Genomic DNA, 18,271 nt, shown 5'->3' with positions numbered 1-18,271 from the left:
TGGAGAGACAGGCTCTTCATCACTTTCTGCTTCTTGGGAAAATTACTGGGAAAATTTCCTAGACAGACAAGGGAAAATGCAGCTAATAAATTCTGCATGTAATGATTAAATTTAAATACAGAGGTCAAGAGCCCTCATTATTTGCGCTAAAATATTAAAATAATGTTAATATTTTATGCAGGCAAATATGCAGCGCTGAATTAATTTCAAAAGAAAATTGTTTGCATAGAATAAAGTGATTTGGGGCCAAGCATGTAAGTGAGAAACTTTTATCCTGGAGCTGAATTTTTAATTTGACCGTGCAGAGCTGCGTCGTGTCCCGTGTTGCTCCCATACGGTTCAGTGTTAGTGTGACTCATATGTATATGTATATAAAGCACTTCAAAATGCAATCACTTCAAGCAGAAATCAGTGTTTCCATACAAATGTGTGCTCGGATGCATGTAACACGACAGTGATGCAACCAGTTCAGGGAGTGATATATTTCCAGGTTGTGTGAAATTAAAGCCAAACTAAAATGTGAATTATCTTCATTTTTGTATTAGAAAATATCAACTATAGTGATACTGCAATTATTGCACACATATTTCCCTTTTTCACAACCCTAACCCTAACCCTGGAATCACAGAGTAATGTAGGGAGTACTCAAGTCACTAGATGGGATGGTTAACAACATCAGCCCCACAGCTGCTTGTGTGGCTGTTAGAATTGAAATGATAGTATGAACTTGATTAATGCACCAATCAATAACCAGTATTGATAATGTCAATCAGAACCAAAAAATCCCCCTACATTTCCTCCAGGGGGTGTTATCAAGGCAAAAAAAAGTAACTTATTCTTTTTTGTATATATATTTTAATTTCAGTTCATTAACAAAAAATCAAAGGAAGAAGACCAGACTGTTTTCTCCATCACATCAGACAACATTACTGGCTGACAATCAGTATCTAATAGACTAATACATCAGTCTAAACCTGTTAATTGCTATATAATTACATCTTGATACACTTAATCCCTCTTGCTGATCAATTACACAGAAGACAGATGAACTCTGTGTGTCTCTAACGGCGCAACAGATCGCCTTCCCATCAGCACACCAGAGAGATTCTGGAAATAAAATCCAATTCTGTTTCTGTTCGCCTTTCGCATACATTGGTAAGACAAGTCACGCATGGATAGCAGTGGGGCAAGTCTCTTCTCCAGCCTGATTAGTTCTGCTCCAGAAATGTGGAGAGTGACGAGCTAATCGCAGCCACGGCGGCGGTGAACGTAGGTCTCTGAGGGACTTAAGGGACAGATCGATGAGCCGCAGGCCCAGAGACAGCAGCCGATGCACGGCTTCATCCAGTACAATGTCAACATGAAGCATGCGAGGCTCACTGAAGGGAGGAAAAATTGTCAGAGTTTGGATGTCTCAACCTGCATCTATATCCAATGACATGACCAAGATGTTGCAGTTTTATTACTTTTATAAACACAGACCTCCACCTCATTGTTTCACAAATGCCATCTGTGATCATCATCGCTCATTGTTCATTGCTCTCCAGGTGTTATTTTATAATGAACACTCAATGATAAAGGTCAAAACTGGACCAGGAAACTCCAGTATTTTGTGCCTCTGGTTTATATACTGTAGTGCTACATTGCTGAGAATATGTTCCAAATGTGCCAGTGTATGTGGAAAATAGAAATTTGTGTAAAGTCAACTGTGCACCCTGGGGTGTTCTGCCAGAAAACACTTTCGCACCTTAGACATTTTGCATTTTACATCTTAATGGTTTTCCCCATTTGTCAATAGACTCAAACTCCCATTGGCTGCACTTGGACTTTACCCAAGCTGTAAAAAGAATTTGCTTATTTGGCCATTTCATGCATTGCTGTTACTCAGAGGTGATATGAAGGGCTGCAGGTCAGACACTCAATCATATGTTATGACACTGTCTAATTATTTACGTACAGTATGATGATATGACCACCACAAAAAGACACACAGACTGCTTTCAAAAGCTGAGCTGTAAGTATCTGATGCAGGGAATTTACCCAGTGGAATTTAAATAAAATTATACTTTACAACTAGGGTCTTATTTTTGTAGTTGTAACATTTTATTCATATTTGAATATTGTTGGATGTTGTCTTTACAACTTCAAAAGGCCGAGAGGACAGTTTAGACTAACTCCCTCACTTTCCAAAATGGCTATTACTGTCATTTTGATTACATTTTTCTCAAGTTGAGTGAAACAGTGCTCTAAGATTCGAAGAGTATAATCTTGTAGTACTATATATATTTTTACATGTTAATAAGATAAGAAACGTGTGTATGTCATGTATAACATGCCATTATAAAGTTTACTAATTTTTAACTTTGCTGGTAAAATGACACATTGTCCCTTTTTGTATCATTTTTCTTCAGATGACCTGTCTGGCTTGGCTTCTGAACCACTCCACTGCTAAAATGAGCGCTGAGTTGATTTGACCAGCTTCTCTGAAAGGCAAAGATCAGTAGAAAAGATTAGTTTGTTCTTTTTTTTTTTCCAGAACTGTATTGATCCTGTTTGAAAGTCTGAGCGTGCCACATTCCAAACACGACAATTTCCCTGGAAAATAAGTGTGACACACATTTATTCTCCCAAGATTACACGTCAGCTCATACCTTGGCTGTGACTGACAGTGAAGGAGGAAATACTAATGAGATTCAAAAAGTGCTGTAGGACTCTCTGCTTATGGACGTGCCCTGTAACAACTGTTTACTCCTCTCCGAGACCTAATTCCTCCTATAAAGTAGAGCCGTGCTTTATGTAAGGTGTTACTTTGTCCTTCCCTGCCCGTCCTGCTTCAGATAAATTTACACGCTCAAAGTGATTTCCACACTAAACACTTTCTCGTCTCTTGTCAGGATGGATTTAGACAATGTTCTTCCACTATATTCATTTCTTTCTAATTGTCTTTCCACACCTATCCTTGTATTACCTGTCCCCTTCCCATCCCTCCCTTTCATACGGTCTCTCTCTCTCTCTTTCTCTCTCTCTCTCTCTCTCTCTCTCTCTCTCTCTCTCTCTCTCTCTCTCTCTCTCTCTCTCTCTCTCTCTCTCTCTCTCTCTCTCGGCTGAGTGACTTGTTGAGATGGACGTAATGAGACAGGTCCATGCAGGGAGGGAGATGGAGGCAGTGCCATGAAGGGAGTGCAGCCGTAAACAAGGTGAAAAATAATCAGGTGACGGTGGACCTGCGGCTCTCTGAGGGCCTGCTGCAGGCACGGCCGCAGCAGCGAGCACAGCGATGCAACAATACATCACTTTCTCCTCAGAAATGACTTTTTTTTACCTTCAGTCAGCTCTCGTTAGCTCCCTCACAGTTCTGCTTTTTTTGTTTATTTGTTTTTATGCCAGTCTTGATTTAGCACTGACTCACCTTATTACTTGTTAGCTCTCAGCCGATTTGATTATTCCTATAAATCATTTCTTACATCTCAGTCTGTGACCTTTAAAAGTGCAGGTGTAAATTTCAGATTCAGTGTTGAAGATGGCAAGGTATCTTTTCCAACTTTTTTGTATGGTGCTGGAGAGAATGCATTAAAATTGAATCTATGGATGGATAACTATCTAGAACAATTAATCTAAATGAATCATAATTTTAGGGTGGATCCCATCCTTGGCTGTATTTAAATATAAGATTAATCTCTTTGGTGTTTGAAAACAATGCAATCCAGTTATTAGTGGATAACCAAAAAGGATAAAAAATATATGGTACAAGACCAGTTACAGACCAGGGTCATGAATGACACAACCAAGACAACCAAAATCATAAAAGACCCAAAGAGAAGTGAACAGAATTTAGCTGAAGGCATTTTAGATATTTTAGGCCTATAGAAATATCACATGAAAACTATGACCGCAGCTTGGCCTGCTTTAGTTTTCTCCTACATATTTGCGATGCCAGTAGAATCCTCTCCTTTTCAGTAATGGACTTTGTTCATTATCCCTCGGTATTTTCTTTATTCAGTCCCACGCAAATTCAAGAAATCTCTGCAATATTTGCGAGAGCTTGCAATTTTGCTAAATTACCGCAACTTTTCCGCATGAAATGTACAAAGCAACAGACCGGGCATTCAGCAAGGATTCAGGCGTTAATGGACTTATTTTAATGGCATTATCGACTGATTTTATTTGGTGCTAATATTGAGGTGAAAGTTTATTTAATAAAGACTTATAAATGGAACTCAAGTACAATATTTTCTTTTTTATATAACTTTGAGCCTATGGTTCTCATATTCAGAAATTTTTTTTAAAAATCACTGAAATATAGTTGTTTCTGTGATATGCAGTATGCTTTTTATCAAAGGAAGTGATTACATAGGACTCTTCATTGGTAGTAGTTTAAATAAATCACATTATTTTCCTTTGCTTGCAATTTTTCCCATTTCCTGCAATTTTACCACAAAAAGAGTAGAAAAAACATTATGACACATGATTGTATGCAATTTCTAAGAAAAGCCACGGCAAAATCAAGCATTTTTGACCACAATAATCACAAAAAAAACTGTTTGAGATATAAAGCAATGTTATTAATGACTGTATCTCTTTATGAGCAGATCTATAAGTTTCAGATGAACGCAGCATTAGTTTGTTTGGAGAGTACAGGTTGTCATATACGTCCATTGGTGGTGAAGTGTTAAAAACTATTATGCTAGGAACCTACGTCAAGTTCCTTCAGATACTGATTGGCTGGGGGGCGGGACAACAACAGCAGGTGTGTGTGTGAGAGCAATTAGCAACAAACATGCAGGATTAATGTGTCCAGAAGAACCTGTTGCGGTCAACCAGTCTTGAGAAAAGTATCATTAACGTTGTGAATACAGAGTTGGCTTCACGGCTAGTCTAAGTTCAACAGTCGTGTTTCGAGTTTACTGTGTCGAGTTTATCAGCTAAGCTAATACCGAACATTGGACTTCTGCTAGCTGTGCTAGCGGTGGCGCTAACGCTTATCTAGCGCCCATGTGGATATCGTGGGATCCAAAACAGACGACGGGAAACCAAACAGCGCCACTGGGTGACCAGGTAAAGCTCGGCTGCTCCACTGGCTACAATGGAAGATGAACTTTCCTCGTCAGTTGCCACAGAACTGTTTGTGAATGAGCCCGCCAGTTCAGCTGCAAAAGACAGAGAGACCCGGGTGGGTGAGTAGTAAGTTAGTAACTCTATTCTGTTGGATGGTCACAATAAGCAGCTGTGATTTTATATGTGGCCCAACGCACAGTATTTTGACTGAATTGCTGGCTTATTTGTTTTGTTTACTTATGTCGTCTTAAAAATACATTTTAAAGCTGCCTGCTTTTCAGTATTTGGATAAATAACCAGTCTGTGTCTCTGAGGTCCAGTGGTTATACCAGTCCCAAGGGGGAGAAAGGTGTATTTGTGTTGTTTGTATTACTTGAAATGTGCCTTTAAAGGGTAACTGGACAGGCAAAATATCTTATTTTCTTTATTAATTTCTTTTTTAATGTTTACTCAACCAATTTTGGTTGAGTAAACATTTTAAGTTGTGTCATGTTTACCTTTTTAATGTGGTTCATTTTGGCTGAGGTGAATTAAGGTTTAAACTCAGTGAGCGCACATACGTCGCTGTGATGTCTGCACATGATCGCGACATCTACAGTTGATCGCGTTTCATTTTGAAGCATTGTCTGTTGAGCGTCTGAATATATTATTGTGTGATTGAAACCTACACGTCGCAGTGATGTAATTTCAGTTCAATCTTGGAATGGATCATTTCCATTTTGCAAAACATTTCTCTGCATTCTGCTTGTTTATTTTTCGACTCTCAAAGTTGTGCAGTGTGTTCATATACGTTACAAAATGAAAAGTTATGACCATGATGGCATGTTTAGGTCTGTATGTCACATTCACTTTAAACTAGGGATGCACGATAATATCAGCTGATAATGGCTTTAAAATGAATAATTGGCATCGGACCAAAACAAACATTTCTACCGATATGACAAGCCGATTTGTTGCCTTCGCTGCCTGGCTGTGCTTCCCTCCGTGGACTGTTTCTCCCTGACAGTCCCGGTGCTTCCTTCGCAGGCTCCACTTCACTCAGCTGTCTGACTGACTCTCTGCTTCTTCCCACTTTAACCCGAATAACAAACCGGGGCTCGGCGCTCTGGTTGGATCCACATGGAGAGCCAGGGCTAGCTGGAAGGCTAGTGAAAGCTAGCTGGCTGTGCTTCTCTCTAGCCTTGCTGCAGCTAACGCCCCGCTAGCCTCCTAGTTAGCCCTGGTTCTCCGTGTGGATCCAGCCAGAGCACTGAGCCCCAGTCTGTTATTCAGGTTAAAGTAGGAAGCAACGGGTCTGTCAGGTAGCTGAGTGAAGTGGAGCCTGTGGAGGACACACCGGGACTGTCAGGGTGAAACAATCCATGGGGAGGAGCTGCTGTGTTCTGTTGCACTGATAGGAAACACCTCAGCTGACAGGATTTACCACTCTGTTTGAAAAACCTTTCTTCTCCTTTCGGTTTATAATAGCAGTTGGCAAACAGCGTTTCAGGTGCATTGTCACCATCTTCTGCCTCAGTGTGTGGGCCAGAGATTAAATCCTACACATTAATCCTGTCTGTCTAATAAACTCAAAGAAAACTACTGCTCCACCCACTTGGCAGGTTCATTAAAATTTTAATGCTGAGCTCCTGAACTCCAGTCTTCCTATGTTCTTCCTTCAAATATTGTCTTGATTTATCATACTTAGAACAATCTGTGATTGCATGTGCAATAGTCTCCTTTGCCAGGTGGAAAAAAAATGTGTACATATAATGGTATTGGCAAAGATGAGATGGAAAATATCGGCATATCAGATATCGGCAAAAAATCCATCCCTACTTTCAACAAGTCTGGTGTTCGCCCTTTTTGTGAAGAAACCTCAAAAATGCCATTTAATCTAACCACAACAGGAGACTTAATTTTTTCTGCTGTACTTATCAAATTATAATTATCAGTATAATAACAGATTATCAGTAGTTACGCTATGACTGTAAATGTAGGCCTACTTTTGTCCTTGTATTAACTCAGTATTGAAATCCAAATGTCGCTGCACACTTCAAGCTCAGATGCCAACAGATAGAAAATAAATGTTTCTGCAGCCATATATCATGGTGAATGCAAGTAGCTTGCTGCTGATGTGTTTGTTATCCTAAAGTCTTTTGTCGTTTGAACTTGGGAGTATGCTGTGACATTTTGCTCAAATCTACTTCACCGATCTGACATATACCTCAACACCCCAGGTGTGTATTTGCTTTTTTTTTTAATGTAAGCATTGCAGTCACATTCCAACCATTCTCTAGCTACTTTTGCTTATTAGATTTACAACCACGTCTGACAGCAGCACGTTACAAGGTCTTAATTTGACTTAACATATTTCATTCAATAAACTTACAAGTCTTCTCTTGTAGTCACCACATTGCTTGACCGCTCTTCCAATCATTTGCATAATAAAATTACACAGTACAAGTCTTTGTCACATCAATTTCTAAATTTAATCATTTATCCAGGAGAAAATTTCAAATCATACAATTAAGGAAACACTGATATGTCAATATCAGACTCATGTCCTAAATTGCTAATTATCTCTATTTTTAAATGGCACTATTTGAATCAATCCTATAAACCATATACATACATACAGTTATAAACATTCCCTTGCTGGTAATGATTTAATTGTAATATATATTAATACAAATCTGGAAAAAAATCCTTATCATGTGATTTAAATTATATTCATTATCTCATGGTTTACAGACAGTTTTCAGACTAGGCTGCACATAATTTTAATCACATCTCTGCCCGTCAGAAAGGTAAAAGTGGTAAACTACCATTGTGACACTTATATACATGCTTACTGCAGAATTCAAATATAGATAAATGAGAAATAACATTTTAAAAAATAGTGATAAATAAAAAGCAATTGAGAAAAAAAGCTAGGCCATAACAATGGCACATGGTAGCAAATATCTAGTAATAATGTTTAGAAGAAATGAAACCACATCAGTGTCTCCCATACATAGGCTCTACTTTGGCGGCCCGCTCAGGTACATTAATACCCACATAGGTAGATAAAATCCCAAATGCGTAGTTGTCTTTCATAATGCACACAGACCAGCAGACCTTCAGCTCACATGAGTCTCACAAATGTCAAAAATCGATTCTCTAAATGTTAGTTAATAACGTGATGTTGACAGAACAAAAAAGGTGAAACTCTACTGTGAGAGCGATGCAGCACCTGGACAGTCTACAGTGCGCGCACGCTAGTTATCTTGTCAATACATCCATCTTTTAGTTCATCTTCACAAAAGGCAGCGGTAACAAACATATTTTGGTGTAATGAATAAATAACTTTGCCAGACAAACATGAAGTATATTGTGAATACTTTCACTCACACTAATGTTAACAGAGCAGAGCAGTGAACTCCAGCAGTAACAAACAAGACAGGCTGACAAAAACACACTGCAGCATTAAAAAACTTAAACCAACTCTGAGGTGAAGAAAATAATTCGGTGCTCAGTCTCTTTTGCCTCAAAAACCTGTGCCCCCTTAGCATGTTGGATGACAATGTCTTTCCCCGGAGCTAACGGTGCAGCAGAGAGGCTGCTCTCCACTGCAGGAGACACAACATTAGTAACAACACAGCGGAGCACTCCAACCATGGGCGGATTTAGTGATTTGGGGACCCAGGCAAACGGTCTTACTTTATTTTCAGCCTCTCTCTGACTGAGAATATTGGTATTGGCAGTGGTAGAAGAGGTACTTGCCAGTTATGTTTCTATTGTATTTCAGGGGACTAAGTACACCATAACTTTTAAGTAACGTTAGTAGGGATAGGAGGATATAAGATTTTATCTTATATTGGGATAAAAACACTCAAGATAATTTAATCTTGGTGAATTTCCATTTTCGGTATAATCATGAATATCCTCACATGAACGTGAATACCCTCATATGAATGACTTGAAAAAGCTGTCTAGGTCACTAACATACAGTCCTATTGATTTCCTTATTTGAATTGCCATTTGTCACAAGGGGAGGACTGCATCTTTCCAGTTATTTGTCACCATGGCTGAAGGCTCAGAATGTGACTGCTTGGATATCAGGTTTATAGGAAGGTCTTTTTATCAGTGGATTTTTTTTCTCTCATTGTGATTACCTGCTGGGTGTCGGTGAAGAGTCTGAATCTGTCCTAGTTTGTTTTATCCACTAAAAATTATGCTTATAAGTGTCCTATGATGCAATAAAAATATTTATTTCTGAACAAAATTTAAGGTAAAGTGATTCCAGTATATTTAGTGCCATTTTAAGACTTAAAAGCATATTTTGATGATTATCGGGATAATATCATCAATTGCAATTATTTTGGCCAGGATAATCCTAACATGAAATTTTCATATCATCCCATGCCTTAACATTAGATTATCAAGTAATGTTAAAGCCCATTACCCTGACAATCTTGCTTTACTAATTGATGTATTAATTGATGGACTCGCTAGCTAGCTATCACACCACTATGCTGGCGGCTAGCGGACGACAATGTTTAGCTAGCATAGTTAGACTTGGTGGCTAACCGCATTTTAAATAGCTAACAGTTAATTGTAGCCAACTATGATTACCTCGCTCAAGTTGGTGCCACTTTCACAAAAATTGCTTGCCAAAATGGGTTGAAGAGGTATTAGTCAACATTCATTACTCTATATACACCACATTTATTACAAAATACATCAGTGACTGAATACATATAAAAACCCAATAGACAAAACGACACATGAATTTTCAGCCACAAACAAAAAGCTAATCATGTCATCAGAATCTGGATAAACCTATTCTTCACATCTCATTTAAAAAAATGTTTTACCTGTCTGATTCTCTTAATCTATACTCTTCCTTTCCTTTTGCCATTTTGAGCTCATGATGTCACAGGTGGAAAACACACTGAGATACACAAAAACAATGATCATATAGGCTAATGTAGACAAATCTCAGTCTCAGGTAAATTCACCCAGAAGTGGTTAGGACATGGTAACACCAATATAGATGGTTATTAATTTTTTTTAAATGTTTTTCACTGTAGTGGACATAATGTATGAAGGGATGAAACTGAACTCACCCCAAAATGTCAAATGCTTAACTTACATAAATGAGCCTTGACTTCAAAGTGTGAAGACACATGAGAAAAAAACATGCACTTGGGAATGCAATGATTCTCTTTTTTTCTGTTAGGTTCTGTCATTGCTTCCCTTGAACACACAAAAGGTACATGTGGTATGATGAAAATTTCAGTTTTTTTTAGAGTGAAATATCTTTGAGACTTTTTATGAATTTATGTTTATCTCTGCAGTATGGCTTGCATTAGAAAATCCTCCCGGACACTGAGATGGAAGTCTAGAGCTAGGGTTGATGCACAATTAATTCGAGCTGCAGTTGCAGAGGGGGATTTTATGACTGACCTCTGTGATGCTGAGGAATATGAAGACGCGAGCAGCTCTGCATACATGGAGTGCCAAACATCTATGAGACAGAAGAGTTTTTTGATGCACATGAAACTGACCCTGACACAGAAGGCGGCACTGACACTGGACAGCACCATTCAAATTTACAAAGTGATGCCAGAACAGTGTTTGGTACTTTGTGGTCCAACAAGATTTGTATTCAGGATAAAGCTGGTGGCCAGTACTACCATTTTGGTGTCTTGGAGTCAATTTCAGTGGTGTTAAAGAAACACAAGTGCCTGTTAATGGTCAGTTCTCTTAATCATTTGGCTCTTCGGGTTAACATTGATGGGCTGCCCCTATTTAAGAGTTCCACCACACAATTCTGGCCCATTCTTGGTGTTATCCAGAATCTTCCACAAGATGAGCCTGTTGTAATTGTTTTTTTTTTTGTAGTGCAAAAAAAGCTAAACAATCTGGATGAGTTCCTGGAAGATTTTGTGTCAGATATCAATGACCTGGACAGAGGTTTTAAGTTTGATGGGATTAAACTTAAACTGAAACTCTCAGCAGTGGTGTGTGATGCTGCTGCCTGGTGTAAAAGGTCACTCAGGGTATCACAAGTGTGAGAACTGCATACAGGAGGACCTGTATGTGGAATTTTCAACATTTTTTCCAGGGACTGATATGCCTGTAAGGACATATCAAGATTTCCGTGACAAAAAAGATGACGACCATCACCTTGGGAACTCCCCTCTGGAGAACACTTCACAGGGAATGGTTTCTGAATTTCCTCTGGATTATATGCACCGCTTGTGCTTGGGTGTCATGCACTGCCTTCTCATCCTGTGGCTCAAGGGTCCCCTTACTTGTAGGCTATCTGCGTTTCAAGTAAATAAATCACACAGAGGCTTGTGGAAGCTTGTCATGCCATCCCCATTTAGTTTGCCTGCAGACCCAGGACAGTGGCAGAGATTAATCGGTGGAAAGCAACAGAGATAGTTTTTATTGTATACTGGTCCAGTCATGATGTGAGACATTGTAAGCTCTGCTGTGTACCAAAACTTCCTGTTGCTTTTCATTGGCATCTACATTTTGTCCAGCAAAGCCCTGGTTGATGACTACTTAAATGATGTACTCATTCTATTTGTCAAGCACTTCAGAGAGCTTGATGGTGCTAAGCATCTGTCATATAACTTGCAAAATCATGTGCATCTTGCACAGGATGTCAGAAATCATGGTGTTCTGGACACATTCCGTGCTTTTAAATTTGAACATTTATTGCGCCAACCTTGTTAGGAAGCCCACATGTCCATTAGCTCAAGTTGTGAAGGGACTGTCTGAGGGGTCTAAATGCAGTTTTCATGTGGAAAAGTTTTGGCTTAGAAAGCCCCTCACTGCAAGCCCCCTTTTGCCATCATCACAGTGCCACACAGTACAGGGACCTGAAGACAAATACATTCACTATCAAACTTGATGGGGCTCATAGTTACATTAATATTCAAGGTCATGTTGCACGGGTTAAGAACATAATATCTGTTGGGAATGAAGTGTACATCGCATATAGCACATTTATGCATCAGGAATCTTTTTTTGAGTACCCATTGTTCCACTACATTTGGTATCAACTTGATAGATGGTCTATCCAGCACAATTAATTACTGCAAGTCAGACCCAATAAAACAGAAGCCATTCCTTGTCCCATGTGAGAGGCAATTTGTTGCCATTCCCTTTTACACAACAAATAATTGCCCAATAAATGATACAACTGTTCTATATAGTAGGAATAAGGGTATGTCATTGGTGGTTACCCAGTGGTTTCGGAGCTTAGTTTACAAAGACAAAAAATATACTAGGCTTCAGACACAATCACCACAACTTCAGATTGGTTGTTTCAAAAGCAAAATCACTTCTGGACCCATTAAATGTTTTAAGTTTTAAAATGTAATGTTCTGTCCTGACTTTGGTCCATTTTTTTCATCTTAAACAGATGAGAAGAACAATATTTATTGTAATGCTGCATTAAAATACATAACTCAGGAGCCAATGGTAGGCTACAAATGGCAATATGATTGGGACTGATTTCTTCGGGAAACTGTGACATACACAATTTCCTACTCTATTGTAGGAAATAGACAGTGGCAAGTCATCCAATCCAGTCATCATTTCCAAATCAAGGAGACAATAAATTAGTATAAGTCAAAGTATAAACAGATTAGTATATCAAAATCACAATTAACCTGGAAGACATCATAGGGATTAATTACCATTTTTTACTCAGATTCTTTTGACACCACTCTCAAAAAGTCTTGTTTCACCTTGGACCTCAACTCCGACTCAGAGCCCCTTAAAAAGAAACCAAAGTACGTAGCATTATGTATGAAAAGTTGTACATTGTGTATTATCTATCTTGCTATATGAATGTTCTCATAAAACTTGACACTGTTGCAGAAAAAACACACTACTCATCCTCCAAAGACAGGCTGTTTGACACTGAACCTTTTCCAAAAAAGGCTAAAAGACCACAGCTGCAAGCACCAACTCCACTGCCACCTCCACAAGTCAGGGGCCAATGCAGCACCAAACAGAGAGGTAACTGACGGATGCAAACAACAACAAGAAGTAACAAAAAATGCTGTGATAGAACAATTTGGATAGTTCCTTTTGATTTTTGATATACTGTACTAACCATATTAAATCAAATATTCTGGGTAATTTTTTTTTTCCTATTCCATTTAGCCCCTACTGTAAGACCACAACTAACCAGTAATGTGAATTCTGTGAACAAATCAAGCACCTGTATGTTTCAGTAAATATTAATAATTAAGATGTGTATGACACACCTGTCAGTTTTATTGCAATCATCACTCATCGCCTCCTCCCTCTTTTGCATCACACGAGCCTAATGTTGATTTGTGAAATCTACTTTGTTACAGCAGATGTTATCACCAATATTACTCTGCTGCTGCAAACAGTGCCTGCCAGTGAGGCCACAGAGGTCAACCATAATAGTGTTCACATTACTCAAGGTAACAATAGCAGGTATAGAGAATTACATAGAGGAAACTTGCATAATCAAGCTTTTAATGTCTGTTGGTTGCAATACAGAATACTTACCAAAGCTGTAATTTTTTAGCAGTGGCTCAGAGTGATGCACCATGGCTTGAAGCAGGTCAGGACAGGTGGCCAAACAGGGCTAACTATGATGCCCTATCCATGCCCCGTGGTAAGCTGTCTGAAACAGTAAGAACAGAAAAGCTGTTTGTATTAAAAAGTTGCAGAAGTGTTTGCAATAGATTTAATCTTTGCTACCACCAAAAATAAGTAACACTGTACAATGAGCAAACAGAAATAATTAAATATGACAAATAACTCCATGATAAAGGCAGGACATGCTGGAGCACATGAAGCACATGTCTCATGTCATCTCCTTAAATTTAGTGACGAATGTGTAAAGTTGTTTTGTGGTTGAACTGGGTTTTATGTGTGGGTTCTAATTATCAGTGCAAGGAGTTTAACATCCTGTCTCGTGTATTGCTGAACCTATTTTAAACTTAAAAATTCTTTCAGAAAACTCACAGCACTCTTCATGGCCAAGTGAAGATCAGAGCAGCCAGTCAGAGGCCGGCCACAATAATATAATGCAAACTCCACAAGGTAAGTTCCTTCAAAGAGTAGCAGGTGCAGAGCATTTCAGAAAGGACACTCTTAAAATGGTAATTCAACACCACATCACATAGGAGAGAAAACTAATAGCATTGAAAAGTGCTTTGACATCACTTTCTACCAGGGATGCACATTCTGGAATTTTTATAAAATCGATTTTCACATTAAATTATTGATCAGTCATCATCATAATCATTGTTTGGCATGCACATACAGACTGCTGTGTGTAACCACAGTTGCAACACACCTTAAAGTTTCAGCTCACAGAGCAGTGCAGTCACAGCTTTATGTCCTATGTGATTCAGTGCTGAGTTAGCTTGACATATCATCTTGGCTACAATACAGAGTACACACCAACACTAATTTCTTCAGCCATGGCTCAGAGGGGTACAGCATGGCATGGAGCTGGCCACCACAGTTGGCAAGGTGAGGCCGCCTATGATGCTTGTACTCTTTGAAACAGTACAAGCACAGGGAGTACGAAGACATAGCTATGACGTCTAGCTACTGTGAATATCACTCACTGACACATGCTGCTCTTGATAAGCGCTAAGGTGAAGTCATGCCAGACACACAATTACAATCATCAATTAGTAGTACTAGTAGTGATTGTTGTAGGCTTCCACTGTGCTTCAAAAATACATTGAAACTGATGTAATATGAATGCTTAAATACTTCACCCATAATACGTAATCTTTGTATCAAGTAATCAGCATGTGCTGCCTTCAACCTCCAAAAAAAAAGGCTTTACTCCCTAGTATTCATGGTGAACTCTTATTCCAAAAACAGCCTTGTCTGATCCAATGGGAAATAATGGGGCTGTAATTTGACTATTTTACAAAACAACAGCTAAAAAGCTCATAGTCATCATGCTGTATAATCAAAGTCTCTGGTATCCAGTCGTATGCTCAGTACTTCCCAAACACACAGATTTTGCTGCAAAGACCACTTCTGCAAAAAAAAATCCTCATGTGCATGGCTGCACAAGCGTGTGTGTTTCACTTGACAAACTGCTTGGACAGATGTGCTTGTGCACACACGCTTTATGTACCAACCATCTACCAACTTGGGGATGAAGAACTTTGAATGATGAAGTTTCTTGAATCCCTGGGTGCAGTGGGCACCGCTACTACTGCCTCAGCTGAAGCTGAGCTGGACTCCACTATCCTTGCTGCCAAACCCCATGCCAAGGACCTCTGGCTACAGCAGGGAGCTGAACCAAAGAAACTGGCTAAGTTTGCATTCATGCCAAATTCGAAGATCCATAACTCTACTGCAAGCCTTGGTCTATACTACTAAGGAATAGCAGGGGAAAATGTCACCCCCACCTCCTTCTCCTCAATGTGAACTTCAGCTCACCAACTGGTACAACATCCTGGATGAGCAGGACCCCCTATAGGAGACTCCCATCCCACCTCATCCTCGTAGCCACTGCCTCAACGTGCACAGGTGCCCACTGCTCCAGTGGCACTGTCTGGCTGCTTGGTCAATCCCTCCAGCCACCGACCGAAACTGGTTGTCACTCCCTCAGAACCAGTTGGTTAACACGTCATGTGGTAGAAAACTGAATAAGAGGTAATTGTACAGTGTCTACAACTGCTTTAACAAGTAGCAATGTTTAATGCTTCCTTTTTCTCTCTCTGTGGTTCTTGAGCAACAATGAAAAATGATGATGAAAACAGTCGCTCCCAGGGTTGTGACTTCTCACTGCAAGCCTCCACTGCACACTCATACATCACTGATCGTTGGGGATTCCATCATAAGACATATGAAATTAAAAACTGAAGTGACCCATTGCCTACCTGGTGCTAAAATTGTCGATGTTTTGCAGCAGATTCCATCTCTGCTCAGCAAACACTCATATGTCCACAATATAATTCATGTTGGTGCAAACAACACCACCAAGCAGCAGTCTGAAGTTTTAATACAGGATTTTAACGGTCTTTTTAATGAACTCAAAAACTCTGGAAAGTCTGTTGTTATTTTATAGAGGTATGGAATGAATTTCCCAGAATTGTAGAAAGAAAATTGTTCAGTCAACCTTCTCATCTGTTATGTACTATTGTGATGTAATTTATAAGCACTCTCCTGCCTCTAGTCTTAAACCTCTCGATGCAGTCTATCATTCCGCCCTAAGGTTCATAACTGTGGATGACTTTAGAATGGATCGTTGTATTTTACAGTATATGAGAAAGTTGGGTGGCAGTCGTTGGCAGTGAGAAGAGAAAGGCACTGCATTCTATTTATTTACAAAGCACTTCTTGGAAAACTTCCTGGGTATCTCATGTCTTTCTAACTATGGATCAATGTCACACTGCACTAGGTCCCACAACTATTTGGTCCTCAGTTACTTCAGTACTGAGATTGGGAAACTGGCTTTTAAATACTGTGCTCCACACAGGTGAAACAATCTGCAGAAGTTTGTAAAATTAAATAAAATAATCCCTTTTAAAGCTTGCTCTCAGTGGTTATTTTAAAGAGGGAGCCATGTAGAATCTTCATACTGACATATGTCACTCTCCAGGTCCAGACCTTTCCAATGATGTATTTGGTTTAGCTCTACGAGAAAGTTTCTAATTTTCTCATTTCATGGATACAAGCTATCCCAAGCCTAGTTTAGAGAGCACTTTGAAGGCCTAATATATAAAGTTAAGCTATTGCTACTGCCTAATGTTTTGTTATGGAAAATTCATCCATAATTACGAACAGTACCATTTGGACAGCAAATACAAAAGCATTGAGATCCATTTCCAGGTGTGATTGTACCTACCTTATGAACAGGTGGCGTCAGTTTGTCACTTCCGTCTCTGTTGTGCTGGAGGGCAGTGATAGTCAGATCAGAGGGCTTGATCCCTTGTGCAGACGCAGCCGTGAACCACAGTGACGGATGACCTGCCCTAATGGCTCCCAAGGGCAAGTAAAATGGGCTGGTGGGCAGTCTTTGAACTAGTAAATACAAAGAAATGTTTAACTTCAGAAATGTCTCCCACCGGTGCTGTTCCCTCTGCACTGTGACGGACTCTGAAGATGGGGAGTTGTGTACAAAGGAGGCTGGAGGATCCTCTGATGAGCTGTGGAGATGAGTTTAATGTCAGAGTATCTGTACTCACTTGAATTATTTTAGATTTTATTCAAGTAAGCTAATTGCTAAAAAAAAAAAAAAAGATCCATATAAAGCTCATGGGAACAAAGTTGCAAACTTAGTGGGAACAAACTATCTTGTTAAACTTTCCCATTAGACTGTGCTGGATGAAACCTACCACAGGCAATTATAAGCATCTGTGGGAAAATCATACTGAGAGGTGGTGATGTTGGAATAATAGGAGCAATGAAGCTATACAGAGGATTGCACTTAATTGCACATGGCAATTTTGAGAATGTCAGTAAAACTGATGGGGTTAGGATTTATATGTTTGTCATGCTCATGTGACTCCTTAAAAGATGCCATCTTGCTTTCCTTTTGATTAGTTAAAGATGTTTCTTGCATTTTCCATTATCATTGGACTTGGTCCATGAATAATGTATTTGTGTATAGCTGGGCTTGTTATTGCAATTGAGTTTTTTAGCTAACCCTGGCACATTTACATTGTTTTTGAAAATGTCATGTTTGATTCATGTGCATTGGCCCCTATAAACGAATAATAAAATATCACACATGCATATAATTTGACAGCTCAAAGTGCTGATAAACTGAAATGCGTTGCTCAATTTGCACCTTGATCACAATCTATTATGTGTTTAAGAGACTGTAAACCATGACAGGATTTCTGTAGAAGGATCCCATGGGAATGCACGTTTATTGCATTAAAGCATTACATTTTCTTTAGTAACTTTCAGTCATTGAATGTTAATTTCACCTAACAGTCAGGACTACACTGCTTTTAAGTGGCAGAAATAATAGAAATCCAAAGCACTGCATTCATCTTATTTGAAATGAGTAATTTTACACTGGAGATCAACACCTTAGATCAGATTATATAATATTTTTGTCTTTGGAGATGATGGCGATGTTAGATTAGAGCATCATAGTGCTGTAAATTCTTGCCATGACTTGGCCAAGAAACATGGCAGCGACACCTCGGACCCCAATCAATTTTAGCTTGCCATCTTTAATGACTTATGTGACTGGGGATGTGCA

At 39.2% G+C, this 18,271-nt stretch overlaps 1 protein-coding gene across 4 annotated transcripts in view; it reads left to right on the top strand.

The window, feature by feature from the left end:
- The first annotated feature begins 4,716 nt into the window (after positions 1-4,716).
- The window catches only part of LOC121890696, a 100,059-nt gene continuing 86,504 nt past the window's right edge, over positions 4,717-18,271 (top strand). The window contains exons 1-7 of one of the 4 annotated variants that reach the window (XM_042403187.1): positions 4,718-5,170; positions 12,749-12,830; positions 12,919-13,059; positions 13,404-13,496; positions 13,604-13,693; positions 14,038-14,124; positions 16,915-18,271. The exon at positions 16,915-18,271 is cut by the window's right edge and continues 617 nt beyond it. In XM_042403187.1, coding sequence (XP_042259121.1) covers positions 5,084-5,170; positions 12,749-12,830; positions 12,919-13,059; positions 13,404-13,496; positions 13,604-13,693; positions 14,038-14,124; positions 16,915-17,024 — 690 coding nt within the window. In that variant the 5' untranslated portion in view covers positions 4,718-5,083 and the 3' untranslated portion in view covers positions 17,025-18,271. The other 3 variants (XM_042403186.1, XM_042403184.1, XM_042403185.1) reach the window with 3 other exon arrangements.

Source organism: Thunnus maccoyii, chromosome 23 (assembly GCF_910596095.1).
Source record: "Thunnus maccoyii chromosome 23, fThuMac1.1, whole genome shotgun sequence".
In the NCBI taxonomy this organism is placed as follows: domain Eukaryota; kingdom Metazoa; phylum Chordata; class Actinopteri; order Scombriformes; family Scombridae; genus Thunnus; species Thunnus maccoyii.
This window is presented reverse-complemented; position numbering and strand designations above follow the sequence as displayed.